Consider the following 21,485-nt stretch of genomic DNA (forward strand, 5'->3'; position numbering starts at 1 on the left):
TTGCTAACTCGAACTAGATACAATTATGTGATATAATGTAGTGTGTGTGTGTGTGTGCATATGGTGTTATTAAGATACTGTTACAATTAATCAATGTGTGTACCGGGTACGCAGTACGTGCATCTGATATTATATATAATTGATTTGAATAGGCCTTGTGAACTAAGCCCTGCTCTTTGGATTCCATGCCTCGTTTATCGATTGAGTGATTGACCAATAATGTAATACGTAAATAGTAGTTCCCATATCACAATCTCGAATCTATACATACATATCTACCATTAATTGTATGTTATGATTCAAAGATATATTCATGTCAGTCAATGTCGATATAGCTAGTTTTTTGTTAGGACTCAAGAGAGTGTATTCTGTGCTTCAGCGGTGTGCAGACACCAACATCACGTGATGAGCACGTGGTTGATTAGAAAACAATCGTTTATAGCTTTTCTGTTTGCTCCATCCAATAAAAAACGAAGAGAAATAAAACTTTACAAACCTCAGATGATAAAGCAATAGATTATAAACCAACGGCGGACGAAGCCGTCACCACAACCACCACCAACCCCAGAGCTTCTGGAAGCACGACACCCTCTCTTCCTCCACCTCACGCGACTTTTCTAATTTCCTACCAGAGCTGGTTAACAAAATCGAGTGGTTGCTCAGTTACCAGAGCCTCAAAACGGCGTCGTTGGTCTGCAAGTCGTTGGTCTCCCTCTCCCTCATTAAACCCAATCAGATCCAAACCCAAAAAAACTCCTCCTTTTCTAATTTCCCCCAATTCCTAGAACCCTAATTTTTCTGGGTTCATTGATTTCCCTCCATTTTTTTAGAACCTAATTTTTCTGGTTTCATCGAACGGTGAAGAGAGAGAAAGCTCCAATTAGAGAAATATTTCAGTTGGTGAAAACGTAGACATCTAACTCTTTTGACTTGGGTGTTTTTTAGTCATCAAACGTTGACAATTAAAGCAACAGATGGAAAATCCTAATCTAATGGTTGCAAATTTATGATATTTATTTGTATAAAATCAAAGGCTAAAATTATCTTGATATTAGTAAAATATTAGATGGTGCCTGCACTCTCCGTGGTGCATACAATCCGTCGTTTCCTAGGACTCATCTTGTTCTATAATTCCTTGTTACTATGGCTAATGTCATGATCTCATGAATTACGTACTCAAATGGACTGTTCGAACTCTATTATAATGGGCACGGGTTGAGTTGCTAGCTAGGGTGGCCATACCACGGGCGAGAGCCATATAAACAAACTTTCATCCATTGTCTTTTAAAAAAAAAAAAAAAACTTTCATCCATTGTGAGAACAGAATTATCATCTACGAATATCATTGACGAAATAAGATTTCCTTAAATATTACTGCTTTTATTTCCTTAATTTTATGCCTATGGTTCGTACCCGGGTTTGGTGACATTAATGGATATCGTGTCAGTGTGTGTATTACATTCAAAACTTACACTCACACTCACACTCACACTCGACAGTTTATTATTTTGAGTAGTAGGTAGTAGTGTACATATAATTAATGATTGAGCCTAAACGACTAAAACGAGTATCAAAATGATCAAACATGACTCGGTTAATTACTAGATCGAGTTTCATAGAGCGTTCAAGCTGGGCTTGGTCAGTATTTATCAATATCGATATAGCTCGGCTTGCTTGATAAATAATATATAATGGTACCTGTATCCATTAGGACTAGAAGTTTGATGATTGATGAACCTTGCGCTTATCAAAATCAAAAGAACTAAGTAAAATGCAAATTAACCTTTGAACAAAGCAACGAAATCAAATGTCTCGTGAAATTTTTTTGAGTTGTTTACAAGATCAGGTGAGCGAAGCTTAGATGAGCTGATGATCGAGCCTAACTCGATACAAATTCAAACGGTCTCAAACGGGCTGTAAAGTTTCTGAGACACCACAACTAAGATCGTCTTACAATCATTTACAACAGTGGTAGATCATGGATGCTTGCTTAGGAGATGCTTGAAGTTTTAAACTGAAGAAGAAGAAAATATTGATAATCTCAACAGTGCGAATTTTTTATATTAATCGAAGCCAAAATGGATACATCTAGTCAGAGGGAGCGTAATGAGTTTAATCTCTCAAATGCATAGAATAGAAAAAGCTTAAACTTACTAAATTTAACTCTACGAGTCGATAGCTCTTCAAACTCTTTTATAATCTCTTCATTCCTTATAGATTCAGCATACTCTTTCTCAATATGAAGAACCATACAATCGCCAAGAAACTCATCTCCTATCTTATTTCTAAGTTTAGTTTTGATGATGTTCATAGCTGAAAATGCTCTTTCAGTTGTTGTTGTAGAAACAAGAATAACCAAAACTAAACAAATCAATCTATGAAGAATATGATAAAACTCACTCTTCCTTGTTTGCATCAAAGTGTAGCACAAATCAGCAATGGATTCCAATTTCTGGAATTTTGGATCACGTCGCATATCCTTCTCATAATATGCGCATTCTAATTGAAGAGTACACATTTCACCATCATTAAAATCTTCATGATAGAACTTCTTGGCAAGTTTGCAAACATCTTCAGTTTTAAAACTCTTGAAGCTATCACGAGGATCCAAGATTGAACCAAGAGTAAGGAGTTCTGATGCTTGCTCTGAGAATCTTCTATTTAACTCACTCAACTGAAAGTCAATCCAAACATTGAACACATCTATATGGTAATGATGTTCAATTGAACTGAAATTTTATTGTTGACAATCACGACCTGTGCCAGATTTGTAACGAGCACTCAAATCAGGCATTTCAAGATCATGTTTTTCACAGAAAGATTCCACTTCTCTTACCAACCCCTCCTAACCATATTCCCTCATTTCTTGAAGAAGTGACTTGGTAAGTCCAACAAAGTTCATAGCCTGCACAAAGTCTAGAGATTTCCGCTGCAATGTCTGACAAAGAAAATCAGTGACATTCATTACTTTGTTCATTAGAATCAAGCAAAACACAAACTCAAAAAACCTCAAAGCTCCAAGAATAGCTTCAGCTTGTCCTCTATTTCCTTGATCAATCATATCATTAAGAGTTTTTACTGTTGAACTAAATAGTTCAATTAAACTCCTAATAGAACAAAAATGTGAGCTCAATCGAGTAGGACATGCTCGTTACAAAGTGCAAAGTTGGTTACCACCACTGCTTGTTTGAATTTCCCCACAAGCTACCAAATTAGCAATTTCCTCTATTCTCACCTCTTTTAATGATGAATGCCTATTAGCATAAGAATCAACAAAATTCACAATTAAGCTCAAAGTTTGAAAGAATTGTCAAATCTCTTTAACACCTTGAGTTGTAGCATTCAAAGCCAACTGCAAACGGTGAGCAAAACAATGCACAAAATATGCATAATGACACTCTTCAAGAAATAATGCTTGCAACCCATTATAAATCCCTCTCATATTACTAGTACCATCATATCTTTGGTCTCTCATGTTTGAAAGGTCCCAACTCCTAAGTATGATCAATTACTTTAGTTTAGGAATTATGAGTTTTTTAAGATTCTGGGAAACAAAGAAGGGTGTTAACGTAGTGATTACCAGATGGGTGATTGATCACACGGTTAGCTATTAGTGAGTGTTAGTTTGACACGAGAAGTATAGTGGTTCACCTCCCTCTCGTAGCGTAGATAGGCGTTACGCGTAGGACGTCTTGAGCCCTCTTGGGCGTAGTGCGCGTATTTACACGGCTTGAGCCCTCCTGGGCGTAGTGCATCGATCGTAGCGTAGATAGGCGTTACGCGTAGGACGTCTTGAGCCCTCTTGGGCGTAGTGCGCGTATTTACGCGGCTTGAGCCCTTTTGGGCGTAGTGCATCCATCATAGCGTAGATAAGCGTTACGCGTAGGACGTCTTGAGCCCTCTTGGGCATAGTGCGCGTATTTACGCGGCTTGAGCCCTTTTGGGCGTAGTGCATCCATCGTAGCGTAGATATGCGTTACGCGTAGGACGTCTTGAGCCCTCTTGGGCGTAGTGCGCGTATTTACGCGGCTTGAGCCCTTTTGGGCGTAGTGCATCCATCGTAGCGTAGATAGGCGTTACGCGTAGGACGTCTTAAGCCCTCTTGGGCGTAGTGCGCGTATTTACGCGGCTTGAGCCCTCTTGGGCTTAGTGCATCCATCGTAGCGTAGATAGGCGTTACGCGTAGGACGTCTTGAGCCCTCTTGGGCGTAGTGCGCGTATTTACGCGGCTTGAGCCCTTTTGGGCGTAGTGCATCCATCATAGCGTAGATAAGCGTTACGCGTAGGACGTCTTGAGCCCTCTTGGGCGTAGTGCGCGTATTTACGCGGCTTGAGCCCTTTTGGGCGTAGTGCATCCATCGTAGCGTAGATATGCGTTACGCGTAGGACGTCTTGAGCCCTCTTGGGCGTAGTGCGCGTATTTACGCGGCTTGAGCCCTTTTGGGCGTAGTGCATCCATCGTAGCGTAGATAGGCGTTACGCGTAGGACGTCTTGAGCCCTCTTGAGCGTAGTGCGCGTATTTACGCGGCTTGAGCCCTTTTGGGCGTAGTGCATCCATCATAGCGTAGATAGGCGTTACGCGTAGGACGTCTTGAGCCCTCTTGGGCGTAGTGCGCGTATTTACGCGGCTTGAGCCCTCCTGGGCGTAGTGCATCCATCGTAGCGTAGATAGGCGTTATGCGTAGGACGTCTTGAGCCCTCTTGGGCGTAGTGCGCGTATTTACGCGGCTTGAGCCCTTTTGGGCGTAGGACGTCTTGAGCCCTCTTGGGCGTAGTCTCTCACTTTTTGGTGAGGAAAGAATTTTTGATTCTGTGACGTCTGAGTGTTGTGTGATGAAACAGTCTGCATAAGGAATTTAATTGTTCTCCTGAACAATGGTTAGAAAAATTCCTAGTTTCATTAGCACAATCAAGTTAGACATTCAAGTGTGTGCGTCACACATTTTCTAAGCATATAAGATATGGCTAAGTGCCATTGCTAGCTAACTCTACAGTGTTGTAGCCAATGCGTGAAAACCATGCGGGCATGCATATCAAGTGCGGTATGTTGTAGGCATGCTTTATAGCGTAATAAAATCATGTTAAGATATGGTAATAATCAACTCTACAGTAGGAGTAGGGAGGCATAGCATTTTACTTATCTTATGCCGATGTGTAGTGGAGTTGCGCTTTATGCAAGTACCAAAATCATGTTGGAGGTGTCCAAGCATGACGCTCCTTTGCGCGGGGGATGATTGCAAGTAGCCCCTTTGGATTTGAGTGAGGAGATGTCCGATTTGAAGAGATTTTCCTTTCAATTCTCTGTGTTATGGTAGTGGTTTATTGCGGGTTGGTTGGCTTTGCCAGCAAGTCCCGTTGTGCCAATGATTTCTTTTCTCTGGCGACTACGGAAGGCTGCGAAGTCAACCGTAGAGCAGGACTATGAAAGACGACTGTGGAGTAGGACCGTGGAGTTCCACCATGGAACTATGGGAGCATGTCATGGGACTACGAGAGCAGCCGTGCACCGTGCTAGCAGTCACGTACTACGCTAGTAGTCAAGGGACTACGATAACAGTCTTGCACCGTGCTAGCAGTCGCGTACTACGCTAGCATTCGTGGGACTACGGGACTAGCCGTGCACCGTGCTAGCAGTCACGTACTACGCTAGCAGTCATGTACTACGCTAGCAGTCGTGGGACTACGGGACTAGCTGTGCACCGTGCTAGAAGTCACGTACTACCGCTCATGTACTACGCTAGCAGTCGTGGGACTACGATAGCAATCTTGCACCGTGCTAGCAATCACGTGCTACTCTAGCAGGAGCGTGGAAGAACGTCCACCGTGCTAGGAGGAGTGTGGAAGAACGTGACCGTGGAAGGCATGGACCACGGGAGGGTCAAATTTTTTTATTTTTTTTAAATTTGACTGCGCCGTAGTGAGCTCATGCACTGTGGGGTGTGGGGGACCGTGGGAGGTCTGTTGGTGGGGAGCGACGAAGCTAATTGTCAGCTTCCCACAGACGGCGCCAATGTTAACGTAGTGATTACCAGATGGGTGATTGATCACACGGTTAGCTATTAGTGAGTGTTAGTTTGACACGAGAAGTATAGTGGTTCACCTCCCTCTCTTGGGGTAGGCTACGTCCACTTGAATCCACTAGTATTGGCAAATAACCTTAAGTTATACATGTCGTGATCCCCACTCTAAGTGGGATGATGGGTCCCTTTTATAGGTGAGGGAACCCCTCTCATTTACATATTCTTCAATGTGGGACAAGTGCCCCTCTAGGCTTACTATGGAGTCATCTTGATGAGGTCGGAAAGGTGACTTCCCGGTGGTGTCTTGGTGAGTTCCGACTATCATTGGAAAGCTTGTATGACGAGGTACGCTATGAATATCATGGTTGAGTCACATAGTGATTTGTAGATTCGCCTAGAGAGTGATGCTTATGCTCGGTGGCATGCCATACTAGCTCTGTGCTAGTAAGGGTGCCAACAAAGGGAAAGAAGACAGATAGGAGAGGAACAACACGGAGAAAAGAAGAAAAAATGGTCGGTCTGTGTGTGAAATTTGAGATGTTGGTGTGAGAGAGAATTTGGTGTGGGTGGGTGTAGGTATAGGTGTGAGTGATAGAATTGAGTGTGGAGAGAGTAGGGAAAGAATATGAGATGCTCCAATTAAAAAATACTAAAATTAATACTAGTTTTTTTTTGTTTTCTGATTGGGTTAGGGATGCTTGAGCATCCCCTCCTTACATAGAGGATCCGCCCCTGATTTACAGTGTCATTAACCTCTGTGTGTTCTTGGCCTCCAAGAGACCTAGTTATCTCCCTAAACCCAGAGCTTTCATCTTCGAATCAAGTAAGCTAATCACTACATTGACCACCATTCGCATGCTTCCTCACAAACCGAAACATCTGGGCCCTTCAGGCTTCAGCAACATGGCCTTCTCAAAGATGGGTCATGTTTAAGGACATACATGGTCCCAAAGACCAAAATCTAACCGACCAAAACCCATTTTCCGGTCATACAGTTCCCACACGAAAACGTATAGCAAAAGGAATTGGTTGATTGTGAAATTGTGATCCCAGAATATCTCCACTAAATCAGATTCTCTGCCTACTTCAACTTTCAACCGCCCCCTTTCCTCAGGTTTCCAAAATCGTTTTGGCCCACCAATATGAAGTTTTCTTGATGAAGAAGTAAAAATATAATGAAGCAACCCAGAAGTCTCTTTGCTCTGCAAGCATCAATAACCTTGCTCAAACGAGAAAGAGACTTGGTTACGCGTCATAGTCTTGGTAAACAAGCCAACTTCAGAGGGGTTAGTCCCGGTTAAACTAGAAGGTGTTCAACAAAATGTCTCAAAACCCTCTCATAGGACTCAAACAACATAACCGGTTAATTTCTACTTCTCACTCGCAGAAAATTCATACATTTTTTACCTTTATTTGCCTCACTAATATAAATGGCGTTACTCAATGAGTGACTAAACTTTGAGTGAGAGTGATTGTCTTCACTAATACGTTTGGCGTCGATGGTACTTGTGTCTTGTTTTCCTTTTATGTCGGCTAAGTACGTATGTGTTGGTACATTAGACACCTTACTCTAAGGCGGTACTTGACTATGATCCGGTAACTCACATCCATTGTGGTGCAATATTCAAACAGATGAAGAATAATAATGTTGGCTTAATTTGCAGCTCCAAAGTCCACAGTCCAACTGAGATGGAAAAACAGTACGGAAGGATTTGCTAGTCTTTGTCTCTGATGGGGACTCAACGGGATTTTGGACTAATTGTACGTATTAAGTTGAAATATAGGTGAGGTCTAGCATGCATATTTTCAAAGTATGAGTTCCGCACGGCAGATCTTCTAAGATAGCAATCCATGCCACTGGTCGATCATCGTTTTCTGACTTAAAAGAGAGTGGTGCCACTGCCACATTTGGAGGTTGGTGTCTGGCTGCTTGGATCCATTGAATGAGTCGACTCACGTTTAATTTCAATTTCTCATACGTTATATCTCAATAATATATCGAGATTTAACTGATTTCCTATTGATAATCTGTTATCTAAACTGAAAATGCGAAGACATCAAACCAAAATTTGATTCATTGTCTACACAAGCACAATCTCGAATACTAGAAATCAATGTGAAAACCTCACTTCACTCAACTCGGAAAATATGTCATTGCCAAACTATGACGGTTCCATCATCGATTTCCTCCATACTCTAGTCACTGAGCTAGCTCCCAAGATCAGATAATCATCTGGTACTTTCAAAACCCAGCGTAAAGTACGTATACATATGAACGAAAGAGATTCACACTTGCGCTTTTCTTAATTAAATGAGAAAAATTCATTGAATTTTTGTGGCATGATCAGTTTGATCCTTGACTTTTAAAATTGATCAATGATCCATAAACTCATGTTTTGCTATCAACTATTGCCATGTTAATTTCATAACATGGATAATGCGTGGGCTCCCCATAAAAGGGCAAATGATATTTGTAACCCTTAGTCTCGATCAAAATCAATTTCCCGCCAAATTTGAAGTTGACCAAACGAGTTTAGAATTGAGAAAATGAGGACCCGATTATGAAGAATATTTTAGTGCAAATGAGTTTAAATATTTATTTTCAGTAAAATGTCTCATTCATTTTTTTTTATGAGGCCCCCGCATGATCACATCATGAAATTAATATAATAACGACGAAATTTAGTTGAATTGATATAGTTGATAACAAAACAAGAGTTGAGAGATCATTTTGATCAATTTTAAAAATCAGAGATCAAACTGACTGTGACACGAATACTCGTGACTTGTTGGTGAGTTTTCTTTAATTAAATTGCATTTACATACGAGATTGCTTCTGTAATAGTGATTAGCTAGTAATCATATCCGAACTTATCCATAAGTCTATAACCCACAATTTCTTTTATCCATGAGTTGCTTGACACGTTATGTATGTAGCTTTGTATGAAAAAAGTTGATGGAACCTTATAATTGGGGAAGAACTCACTCAACTACCTACTTGGGGCTCCTCTTGCTCAGAAAAGCTCGTACATCTTAGGTGTCTACCATTTTAGCTCATGAAAAGAAAGGGACTACTGAGGCTCCACCCAGAATGAAGAGCTAGATAAGCATTGCAGATTTACAGGCATTGGCTTTTCCAGAGTCCTACTTTCAACTCACAAGCCTTTCGCAAGTGACAATAATAACTTGCAAACATTATGAACTCTATAAGTTTGATTCCTTTGATTTTCTGTTTGATAAGAACATGCAATTGAATTACTCAACAACCTCATGCATCAATAATATGGGATTTTAATTTTGATATAGAAATTTGGCCAACCATTGATGATTTTTCCACATGCTGATCGTGAGATGCCTTCAACCTAATAAATGGGGTTTGCCCTGGATAGCATCAAGTCTCCCTTGGCCAACTTGTACTCGACATCAAGATCTTACTTGTTTGGCAGACTTCATTCTAGTAATCCTTGATTAGCAAAGTTTTGATTTCATCCGCATACGCGCCATATTATTAATCTACAAATCGATTCTTACAATTGGGAGTTTCGTCAAAACTTCAGGTTGTATTGTACCACTACCACAATATAAAGTCCGGTTTTGATCCATTAACTTCCTAATTGTATTGTATGTTCTTATATCGTATAAGTTATATAAACGAAAATGGTGCCTTATACTAAACGGATTAAGAAATTTCTTTCCAAAATTGGAGAAGGTTCAAGGAATACAGCTAATGAGCATTTTCTATCTGGAAAATTTTGCCCTTGCTCTCACATTTTCAGATCCAAAATTTCTCCTTACTTTATGTCGTCTCTTAGTTTCTGTATTCCCAAGTAAACAAGACAAGGGTCTAAATCGCTCAATTCTACTCCACTACCACCGCGCCGGTGGACCCCACCGTCATTTCCGTACCATGGCCCGGACAATGAGGTGTACTCTTTACACGTACCCAGCCTCCCCTCTATTTCATTTTATATAAACCCGACCTCCCTCCTTTCCTCATTCCCATATTTTTTCTTCTTCTCTCCACTCCCTTCTTTTTCTTACCTCCTCCTCAACACATGAGTGAAGGAAGAAGAAGCTCGTCCTCTTCATCTTCGTCGTCGTCGTCGTTTTCTTTGTTGGGTTTAAGTGATGGAGGGCCCGGGTCTTTCGCCGCCGCACGTGGACGCGTCTCGGCCGTCCTTGGGGTTCCCTCTAGGCACCGCGCTCCTCCTCATCATCATCTTCAGCTTGAGCGGCGTCTTCTCCTGCTGCTACCACTGGGATAAGCTCAGATCACTCCGGAGGTCCTTCTCCGAAGACTCCAATCCCGAAGCCTCCGACGACATCGAGGGCCGATCTCTCTCCAAATCTAAACCCGCCCATCTGGTAATTAGTTTCGCTAATCTTGTCAAAATTAAAATACTGACGGTTTAATAATATAACATGTTTAGCTGAGGCAGACGTTTTTGGTTTTCTTAGGACATGAAGCAGAACCAAAAGCAAAGTGTGCCGGTGATAATGCCCGGCGATCAGATTCCAAAGTTTATGGCATTGCCGTGTCCTTGTGAGCCGCCGAGAGAAGAGAAGATAGTTGTCAAAGTTCAAAAACCGGCCAAGCCTCCTCGCTTTCCTGTACCTCTGTATTGAGCAATTTTACCGTGTACATAGTAAATGTAACTAAATATCAATTCAATTAAATTTTAACTCAATTAATCTATAAAACAAAGATTTTCATTCTCCACCATTGTTGACGCTTCTTCTCGGAACTTATAGCTACCTAAACTCCTTTTTCGTTTCAAAAGTGGGTGAACAACTAAACATGGGCTGGCTTACTTAGTTCATATGATCAAAAACTCAGTCGGTGCAATAATTATGGGTGCTAAATTCGGACACTTGGATTGCCATTTGGAGTGAGTTTGGTAGGGGAACTCTGAGAGAAGGGCATCTGTGGGTGTTTGTTCTTGTTTGATACCACCTTTGGATTTTGGAGGATAGCAAGAGTATGGTTTTTCAACCTAATTAACCATGGAGACATTCAAGGAGGAGCAAGATTTTATAAAGAGTTGGTTAGAAAAAAAATATGATTACTTATGGCATATATATAAAAATTTAAGTTAAGTAAATATTTTATTTTTTATTTTTTATATTAAAATTTAATTTAAAAAATAATTTTTTAATAATTTGAGGTGAGATGTAGCCCACTATATTCCGTGTGTAGCTATATTCTTGAAACTATTAGTTTACCATGAAAATGAGTACGAGCAGAGTTAACAATTTGCTCTGTCCTAGGTAGGAAAACAAATAGTTGTTTGACAAATATAATATACTCTCCTGCTATCTTGCAATTTCAGATTCAACTCCAAAGGGTATGTGATTTGAGTAATTATCAATCATATCTTCATGTATCGAATCTGTGAAACTAGGGGAAAAATTATTATGGTGTTTTTGGATGAGTAAATTGTAAAATCTATAAGGATTTATAAATGATAGCATCTTAAAATCTATCAATCTGAAATTCGTTAGTTGTGAATTTGTTAGCGTGATTCAAAGAGTAATCAATGGCGTAATTTGTGAGGGAGTCTTGTTATAGATAGAACAAATTCTGTGTAAATTATCAATAAAGTAGTATACCTTTTAACTTGGTATCGGAGCTAAGTTTTTGCTATGTTATTTCTGGGTTCTTTGTTTTTTGTCCAGCCCGTCACCGCCGGCTAGACGCTTCATCTGTGCGGCCACTCAGTTTTTCCCGCTCTCATCCGACTCGTCTCGGCGTCGACTGCGTCAAGCCGATTAAGCAAGACTCACTGGGTTTGTGACGTCACCGCATATGTGCGAGCCCGACCGACGATATTCGAACCCATCCCGAATTTGGTGCGAGCACCGGCCGACGAGCTCACTGTCACCACCAGCTGGGCTCTCCGCTTCGCCCTTTAACGGCGGCGAAATCCGGAACTGCTCCACCTATTCCTCCTCTGGCGTGTCGAACGTACCACGCCAGACCCGGGTCCGTTTCCTCTGTCGCCACATCGAGCTCTCCACCGCACGATGATTGTCTTGTAATGTCAGTCTTGTAGAAAGCTATGAATGAAGAGATAGTTGACCTGGTAGAGGCATGTGACACTGTGCAGGCAATATGAAAGACACTGGAAGGTACATGTTCATGAATTAATGTGCACAGCTTTGGCGATGCAACATGGTGGGCAACCGGTGGCACAATATTTCACCAAACTAAAAAATATTTGGGCTGAGATTGATGTGAAACGTCCTTGCATGATCAAGAATCAGGAGGATATTGTTTGGTACCAATAAGAGAAGAAGCTTGAGCGAGTTCATCATTTCCTGAAAGGTCTTGATGCAAAACATAACAGTGCGAAATAAGAATTGCTCAGAAAGACCGAACCCCTAGCCTAATTATAGCTTTCACATATATCTGTAAGGATGAATCTCAACAGGAGAGTCTTCATCAGACACGAGTTGAAGTTTCCAGCCTTACTGTTCGTGCTAGATCTCCAGCACCACCCCTTCATCAGGCACTTTCAGCTTCACTTCATTAACAAGGACCACCACCAGGCTTCGAGAATCAGCCCCGCCCTCCTTGCTATTATTGTCATGATACTAACCATGCTCGTGCGACCTGTTGGAAGCTGTATCCACACCTTAGGCCTAAACGGCCAAATTATCGTCCTAAGGTGAAAGAGTTATTCAATTTATCCGGTAACCAGATATCTATGGTGTGGTTGGCCATGATCATCATACAGCAGGACAAGCAATACCTACTGCATCCATAGTTGGTCGTGGTAAAATTGGTATGGCTTTAAATATTTCTAACTTTGTTGGTTTTAATACATGGATTATTGATTCTGGTGCATCTGATCATATGACTTATGACAAATCTTATTTTACCGTATTGTCTCCTCCACCAGTAGCCTATGTCACTAATGCTAATGGTGAAGCCTTCCCCGTTTTAGAGAAAGGGTCAGTTCGTATTACTCCCACAATAGAGATTCACAATGTGCTATATGTACCTAATTTATCTCATCATTTAATATATGTTCCCCAATTGAACACTGACGCCAAGTGTTATGTGACGTTTTTTCCTATGTATGTGCTATTTCAGGATCTTCTTACCGAAGAGTTAATTGGTTGGGGGTATCTGAGGGGCCGGTTGTTTCATCTGGAGCAGACATATGCGGGGGAGAAACCAGGGGCACAGTCTCGGTCCGCTTTCATCTCCACTTCTAACAAGCTAAGTGAAGTTTGGTTATGACATCGTCGCTTAGGGCATCCAACTTTTAGTGTTATGAAAAATTTATGCCTACTTTGTTTATTAGTGTGGATGAGTCTTTTTTACGTTGTGAGACATGTGTTTTGGGCAAGAGTCATCGATCTACTTATTCCCCAAGTACTTCTAATAAATGTACTATTCCTTTTGAATTAAATCATTCTAATGTTTGGGGACCATAGTCTACTGTGTCAGGAATGCGATATTATGTGTCATTTATTGATGATTGCACCCGTTTTTCATGGATTGTTCTCCTCAAAACTAAAGATCAGATTTTTCCGGCTTTTCAAGTCTTCTATACCACTGTCCAAACACAATATAATTCCACGATTAGAGTTCTTCGTTCTGATAATTGGGGGGGGGGGGGGGAATATGTGAATCGTGCCTTTCAAGAGTTTTTTAACACACACTCAACGTGTCCTTACACACATGAGCATAATGAAGTTTCTGAACGGAAAAATCTCATTTACTTGATATGGCTCGGTGTATTCTTTTTAGTTCCCATATGCCTAAGTACCTTTGGGGTGATGCTGTCATAACTTCCGCCCACCTCATTAATCGTCTCCCTTCTCGTGTCCTTCAGGGAAAAGTTCCATATGAGGTGCTTGCATCTCATGTCTCATTACCCTCTTTTCATAATCTTCTGGCCCGTGTTTTCGGTTGTGTTGCTTTTATCCATCTTTCAAAACATCAGAGGTCTAAGTTGGATGCCCGGACAATTAAATGTGTGTTTGTTGGGTATGAAGGACATAAGAAAGGGTACCAGTGCTATCATCCACCTACCAGGAAGTACTATGTCACTATGGATGTTACTTTCTTTGAGGACATGAGCTATTTTTCCTCTTCTGATACTGCTCTTCAGGGGGAGAATTCATATTTTGAAGAGTTGTATCATAGAGAGGGGGAGACAAGTAAGCCAGTAGATATGGTGACAGGTTCAATTGAGATTACCAATGTGTCAGCTACACAGGCACCACATGATGATTCTGGTGTAGTCACTCCAGATTCAGGTACCAGAAGATGACAACACAACTGCCCCTCATGTCTCATCTACTACTGTTTATACACCTGACCAATGCTCTCCTGGTACGAAAGATCACTCATATGATGATAGTCATTCTACTGGGGCTAATACTAATGAAGTTAATAGTAGACAATATGTCTTGCCAAACAGGTCTACTCGGGGTCAGCCAACAAAAAAATATGAACCTACCCTTCAGGCTAAAACTAAGTATCATATGGCCAATTTTATGTCTACTAAAAGATTGTCTAAGTCATATGAATCATTTGTGAATCAAATATCTACTGTATCAGTACTTAACAAAGTGCATGATGCATTGAGAGATCCAAAATGGAGGAAAGCAATGGAGAAAGAGATGGAAAAATTACAAAAGAACAATACTTAGGAGCTTGTATCTCCACCACATGGCAAAAAGACTGTGGGATGTCGTTTGGTATTTACAATGAAACATAATCCAGATGGGTCAGTGAGTCGGTATAAAGCACGCCTAGTAGCAAAAGGGTTCACCCTGACATATGACATAGACTATGATGAGACATTTGCACATGTTGCAAAGATAAACACTATTCGGATATTGCTCTATTTTGCTGCTAGCTTAAACTGGTCACTTAGACAGTTTGATGTTAAGAATGCATTCATTCATGGAGAACTTATAGAGGAAGTATACATGGATCTTCCTCCTGGATATGTGGCTGCTTCTCTAAATAACTTTGTATGTAGATTGAGAAAGTCTTTGTATAATCTAAAATAGTCACCTCGTGCTTGGTTTGGAAGATTCTCACAATTCATGAAGAAAATTAGTTATAGACGGAGTAATTCAGACCACATATTATTTCTCAGATATCAACAAGAGAAGGTAACAATCCTAATTATATATGCTGATGATATGGTAGTTACTAGGAATGATACAGTTGAGGTGGATAGATTACAAAAACAGCTAGCCACATAATTTGAGATGAAGGACCTAGGCACACTCAAATACTTCTTGGACATTGAGGTAGCCCGGGGAAGTGATGATATCTATTTGTGTCAGAGGAAGTACATCCTTGATCTACTAACATAGACATGTATGTTGGATTGCACTCCCATTGATACTCCTATTGAGCAGAACCATCGGTTAGCAGAGTATCCAGATTAAGTGCATACTGAAAAACCTCGTTTTCAGAGGCTAGTTGGACGCCTGATTTATTTATCACATACCAGACCAGATGTTGCGTATGCAGTAAATGTAGTGAGTCCGTTCATGCATAATCCCAGTATAGACCACATGGATGTTGTTGTAAGGAATTTAAAGTACTTGAAGTTAGTTCTAGGGAGAGGAGTAATGTTCTCTAATCACAATAATATTCTTGAGATTTGTGGCTTCACAGATGCAGACTGGGCTAAAAATATTATAGATCGGAGATCCACATCAGGGTACTTTACCTTTGTTGGAGGTAATCTTGTTACATGGAAGAGTAAGAAATAAAAAGTGGTATCTCGATCTAGTGCTGAAGCAAAATACAGAGGTATGGCTCAGAGAGTGTGCAAATTGTTATGGCTTAGAAATTTGCTACAAGATTTGGGTATTAAGCCTAAGTGTGCTATGAAACTGTACTGTGACAACAAGGCAGCTATTGATATGTCACAGAATTATGTGCAACATGTGGAGGTTGATCGTCACTTTATAAAGGAGAAGATAGACGCGAAGATCATCAGTTTTCCTTTTGTTCTTACAGAAGAGCAACTTGCCGATATGCTCACAAAAGGAGTGTCTAAGGTGGCCTTTATGACTCACTTAACAAGTTGTGCATGGTTGATGTGTATGCGTCAACTTGAGGGAGAATATTAGCGTGATTCAAGGAGGAATCAAAGGCATGATTCAAAGAGTAATCAATGGCGTAATTTGTGGGGGAAATCTTGTTATAGATAGAACAAATTATGTATAAATTATCAATAAAGTAGTATACCTTTTAACTGAATTCTATTGTTTGGTTATATTATGTAAAATTTGAAGTTTGTGATATATTAAGAAAGTTTAAAATAAATTAAAGAGGTTAAATATAAAAAGAGTATTTTTTTTGGAAAGATAATTGGACACTTGAAAAGAATTTGCAAATGACACATTTTGTGGGGGATTCAAGTGGGGAATTTAAGTCGTGAATTCCTTCTTTTGATTTTGCACAAAAATCTAGAATTTCTAATTTATAGTTGCGAAATAAAAGAATTGTCTTTTAGTATTATAAAATCCTCACTTTTAATTAAATTCATTCTTTCTTTCCTTCATCGGAACACACCTTTAGAGTTTAAGTTGCATTCGTGATCATCTCCTTTGTGTCACTAAAAACTGGAGAATTAAGTACATGATTTTTTTACTTACTAATTTTAAGTGAGTATACATATCATTTCTTTCGTTTTATGGTTGAATTTTACGCATATTGGATTATAGGCTCTGCTGATAATGGTTGAGTGCGTGACAGGTACATGAAATCTTTCAAATAACCATTTGGCATGTATGGTTGTTTTACACAGAAAATCCTCCTAGTGGTGTGTAAGAGTCTTACAAAAAAAAGTGCATAAGCCAGTAGTTTCACTCTTTAGTGATCAACTAAAAATGTTCAGATATGTGTTCATAGCCTCATAGTAACCAAGTGGACAACTACCCAATTTGTGGAAAAAAGTGTCTTAACCATGGCATAGTACCAAATCAAGACAAGTACCGTTCACTACCTGCATTTTTCCCCCTTGAACAAAAGTTACAAATGAGTACACAGTTTTGTGCGTTACAGAACAGAAAGCCGACCAAACATGATGATCATGAGCAACCTGGTAACTTCATACGGAACTCCTCCACTTCCCTTTGTTCTGTCAAAATCAATTAGGTATGGAAATGCAATCAGTTTTGACGACTGACGTACGGCTCCATTAATACTTAAGTTTTTAGACAATTTGTCGATCATTAGTTCATTACTCAGACCATCTCAACCAGCTTTGACATCACAGAAAAAAACAGAGAAAAACAGAGAATTTGCCGAGTTTTTATATTTTTCCATTTTAACAGTTTTTATATTTCATTTTTCAAAATATAGAAATTGATGAAAGAGAATGGTTAATTCTCCAAATTTATAGCAATATGCAAAAATATGAAAATAATATTTATAATAAATTCTCACACATTCCAATACACAATACACACAAATTCTCAAATCTATTGAACTAGAAAATAAAACTTAAGCGCAAAAGATTTTGAATTTTATTTTTCTGTAATAGAATAATTATGAAAAAGTTGTTAGAGATACTCTTAAGAGATATATATATATATATATATATATATATATTCCGATGCGGTGGCCGGACTGATGACTATTAAGAAAAGAAGACAAATATATAGATAACATGTCTTCGATCAAGCACTCACTCATGGTATACGGATTTAGTCTTAGAATCGAAGCAATTATTTTATTATTTCTTGAACCATATATTTACATGAAGACGGGATATTTGATGGAATATCTCAACGAATTATTTTGATGATGATTTAAAATATTGAAACATATATAGCTTTTGCATTTGTTTCGGCAGTTAAGCCTAACGATAAAATTATTTTGCTGTTGATTGATCAGAAGAATCACACACACGGCTCATCCGCGCATAGCTTCTTTCTTTTTTAGTCATAGTTTTAGTTTGATGTTTGTTTCTGGTGGCGTTTTTTTTAATGCAGATTCCATAACACCCCCCCCCCCCCCCCCCAAAACAAAAAGATATTTGAAAACAACGGGAAACAGATAATGGTATGATAATGACATGTTGCAGAAAGCAAGAAGTTTTCAAAAATAAAAAAACTTCGAAGATTTTGATTAGCCGATTAAATTGACGTCACGCAAAAGTGAACTAGATCATGGCCAACAATGACGATCTTCCTTCTTCGATCAACTACTAGAGAGAAAGAGAGAGAACCTTCATATTCATGTCCTAACTTCACTGTTACGATGGACCCTGTTGGTGCTTTAAACTTGAAAGCCACTACCAAGATGATTTCATCACTGCTTTGAGTACTTTTGTTGGCACTCTCTATAGATTCTTCAGTACTGGAAGATCATGTATACTAGATCAGCTTTCTTCTTGCAGATTCCAGCTTGATCTTGTTGCCAATTTCCCTATATGATAGCCACTTTTTCAGTTCCATCACCTTCTTCATTTTCATCAACAGTGCCTTATGACTATCCGATTGCTCGAAATGTTAAGTAGTGGCGGTGGTAGTGGTGGTGTTCTGAAATATACCCTTCATCACATTCTTGAGTGATACACATCGAATGATATGATCATTCATACGAATAGGATCGGATCCTCTCCTAATGAGATAGTGATATGTGGCTTCAAAAAAATCCAACGGTCTACACATCATTCCCTATTTTGTTTCCTCTTTCTTCGTTTTTATTTTATTTTATTTTCACCCCTTTTAGAGAGTTTCATTTACGATCATCGATTAATCGCAACATCACTCACTAAAAATTTGCGCTTGGAGTCGAGAGTTTGGTTGAGTATGTGCCTTCAAATATGGACTTGGAAGCAATAGTGAACCACCTGCTCAATATCCCGAAGACCATCCCCTCCTACCTCTATCCTTCTCGTGTTGCTCATGGAACCAAAGAGAGTATGATTGGCATCAATATCATATTTGCAGGTGAAATCGATGCTGGGTGTTCAATTAATTTATGCAACAACTCCAAATTTTTTGGGTTGAGTGTTTATTGTTCAATGTAATTTATATATCAATTATGAGTTCACCATCACCTTGATTCCTTCCTCTCCTCAAGCTACGGGAATCAAACCCAGTAATTTGGTCTCACCTCAAGGCACAAGCACTATTGGGATCACCAAACTCTTATTTTCACAAATGAATTATTTTCCCTTGTCAGATTTTCATGGAGACCCCTTGTTGAATTTGAATGTGTCGGTGCTCAGTGAAATTAAAGAAGAACAAAGGAGAGGGAGCCAGAAGTTTTTTTTGTGGCAGAAGTTTAAGTGAAGGAAAGGGATGTGAGACAACCGAAATAAAGAAGAAAAGGGGGTGATGACTGATGAGACCAAAATGGTGGTTTTGTGAATGAAAGAGATCTTCTAGCAAAATTATAAGCCCTCAAATTTGAAATAGTGATGTGTCATCCTAATATTATTAATTAGGAGAGGATCATGTCCATCAAAATATCTTTCCCCTACAAGTATCTGAAACTTGCGACTTGCGAGGACAATAATGCACGTTTTCTATCTCTTTTCTAAATATTTTTCATATGACAAAGACCCCAACTATCTGACCTCTCGCTTTTTGTAAGGACGGATTTAATGACTAACTCCATGCCCTCTTGACATGCATATTAATACCTTATACATTATACAGTATACATGCATCAGTCTTTACGTAATCTTATAAATACTTATAGTAGAAACTATAATTACTTAATAAGTAAAGTGTTGTAAAAGAAGCAGTTTTATGCATATTGAATCATAGCAGTTAGTGAGTTAGATCAACTCCATAGGTACTACTTCTTTCTTCAAGGGACATAAGGTTTCCAGGCTCATTCAGGAGAAGCAATTGTATTCTCTTTGTATTCTCTTATACGGTGCATGTACCCTATAAGACCCCACTTGTTAAAACACGTAGGTTTCAACTGAATTGTTTTGGAGGATTTGGATCATTAATATATTAATGATGTTATTTAAATCAGTAAGCAGAGTTTAATAACTGATTAATCGATCTGATATATATAATTATATGTATTATGTAGAACCAACTACCCAACTGAAATTTTTCTTATCAGCTCGCTTTGGAAATTATAGTCCTGTTTTATGCCACGCACCAACTCCACTACAGATACATCTGCGACCTAATTTTTTTCCGAAGATATTCAATGCAGAAAATCAAGTGAAAAGTAGGTTTGTAAACGTACGGATGATAAGCAAGCAAGAGCTAGCTGTGTCTCAAATGGGGTCGCAGATGCACTAAAAAATCACATGGAGACAGAGAAGCTTTATTTTGATGATGGACAATTTCTAGTGGAATCCGTAGTGGACTTATCTCAACAGTGCTTGCTGATGTATCTGTGCAGTCTAATTTGTTCTATACTCTAAGCTCGACGAGCCAGACAGATATTGTTAATTAATTATACATCGTCCTAATTAATCAAAACCTTGTATGATTACGAATGTCCTGATTAACTGCTTTAACAACTGTGGGGTTAAGCATAATTCATGGATTAGAGTGGTTGAAAACTTGAAATCATATTCTTGGATCTTGGTGATCTACTATACGACTATAATATCACCATAAGAATCAACAGAGAATCTAATAGGCCATGGAAAGAGCTGCAGATATTGCTCCTTTTAGCTCGAGCAGTTGCGTTGCTGATATATATATCGTATCTAAACTCTATCATGATTCTTGCCTAACCTTATTATACAATCAGTAATGAATGAACTCAGTTAAGTGAAGCATAGTTTAAAGATTGGGTACATAATCAAATCACAGGTACAGAATTTGCTACTGTTTAAGAAAATAAAGAAGATCTGAATGAAAACTTTGCTTGCCGTCCTCCTTTAATTGGTGAGTCTTTTGAGGCATAAAATCAAGTAATCTGTCATTCCTTCTTAAGAAATTTTTGTATGGATTAGAACAAAATAGTTGATTTAGATTCATTCTCCCTCAAATGGATCTTGCGCATATCAATTAATCATATACCATTTGCAATTTAATTAACCTTAGAGACAAACTAATGGATTGAAAACGATAGAGATCCATTTCTTTCACTCTATCATTTGCCCTAATATAAATCCGATTTTGTAGAAAACCAGCCATCAGTTAGCAGTAACAATTAACATTGGACATCAGTCCCCTTAATCAAAATCTACCTAGCATATATTGAAATATACTTGGACATAATTGTCTTCATGACAAGAATGTAGCCTGGAATCGAAGAAAATAACATTCTTAATCTCAGCACATAGTTTTTGCAGCTTAATTAGATTCGATCGGGAGACTTTGAGAAATTATTAAGTGCAAACGCCTGTTAAGTCTATGTACTTTTGGTCGGTCATTCATTTAGTCCCTGAAGTTTCAATATCATCTCTATAGTTCTCGAACTTGCAACTTTTAATCTAGATAGTCAACTCCGTCAATTCCTCTATTAAAATGATGAGGTAACCGTT

The 21,485-nt window shown here is 39.1% G+C and overlaps 1 protein-coding gene across 1 annotated transcript; it reads left to right on the forward strand.

The window, feature by feature from the left end:
* The first annotated feature begins 10,049 nt into the window (after positions 1-10,049).
* Positions 10,050-10,739, forward strand: LOC126795109 (uncharacterized protein At5g65660). The gene is made up of 2 exons (XM_050521933.1): positions 10,050-10,386; positions 10,480-10,739. Exons 1-2 carry the CDS (start codon positions 10,150-10,152, stop codon positions 10,645-10,647), a joined length of 405 nt encoding a protein of 134 aa, XP_050377890.1. The 5' UTR covers positions 10,050-10,149; the 3' UTR covers positions 10,648-10,739.
* The last annotated feature ends 10,746 nt before the right edge of the window (positions 10,740-21,485 follow it).

Source organism: Argentina anserina, chromosome 1 (genome assembly GCF_933775445.1).
Source record: "Argentina anserina chromosome 1, drPotAnse1.1, whole genome shotgun sequence".
Taxonomy (NCBI): Eukaryota; Viridiplantae; Streptophyta; class Magnoliopsida; order Rosales; family Rosaceae; genus Argentina; species Argentina anserina.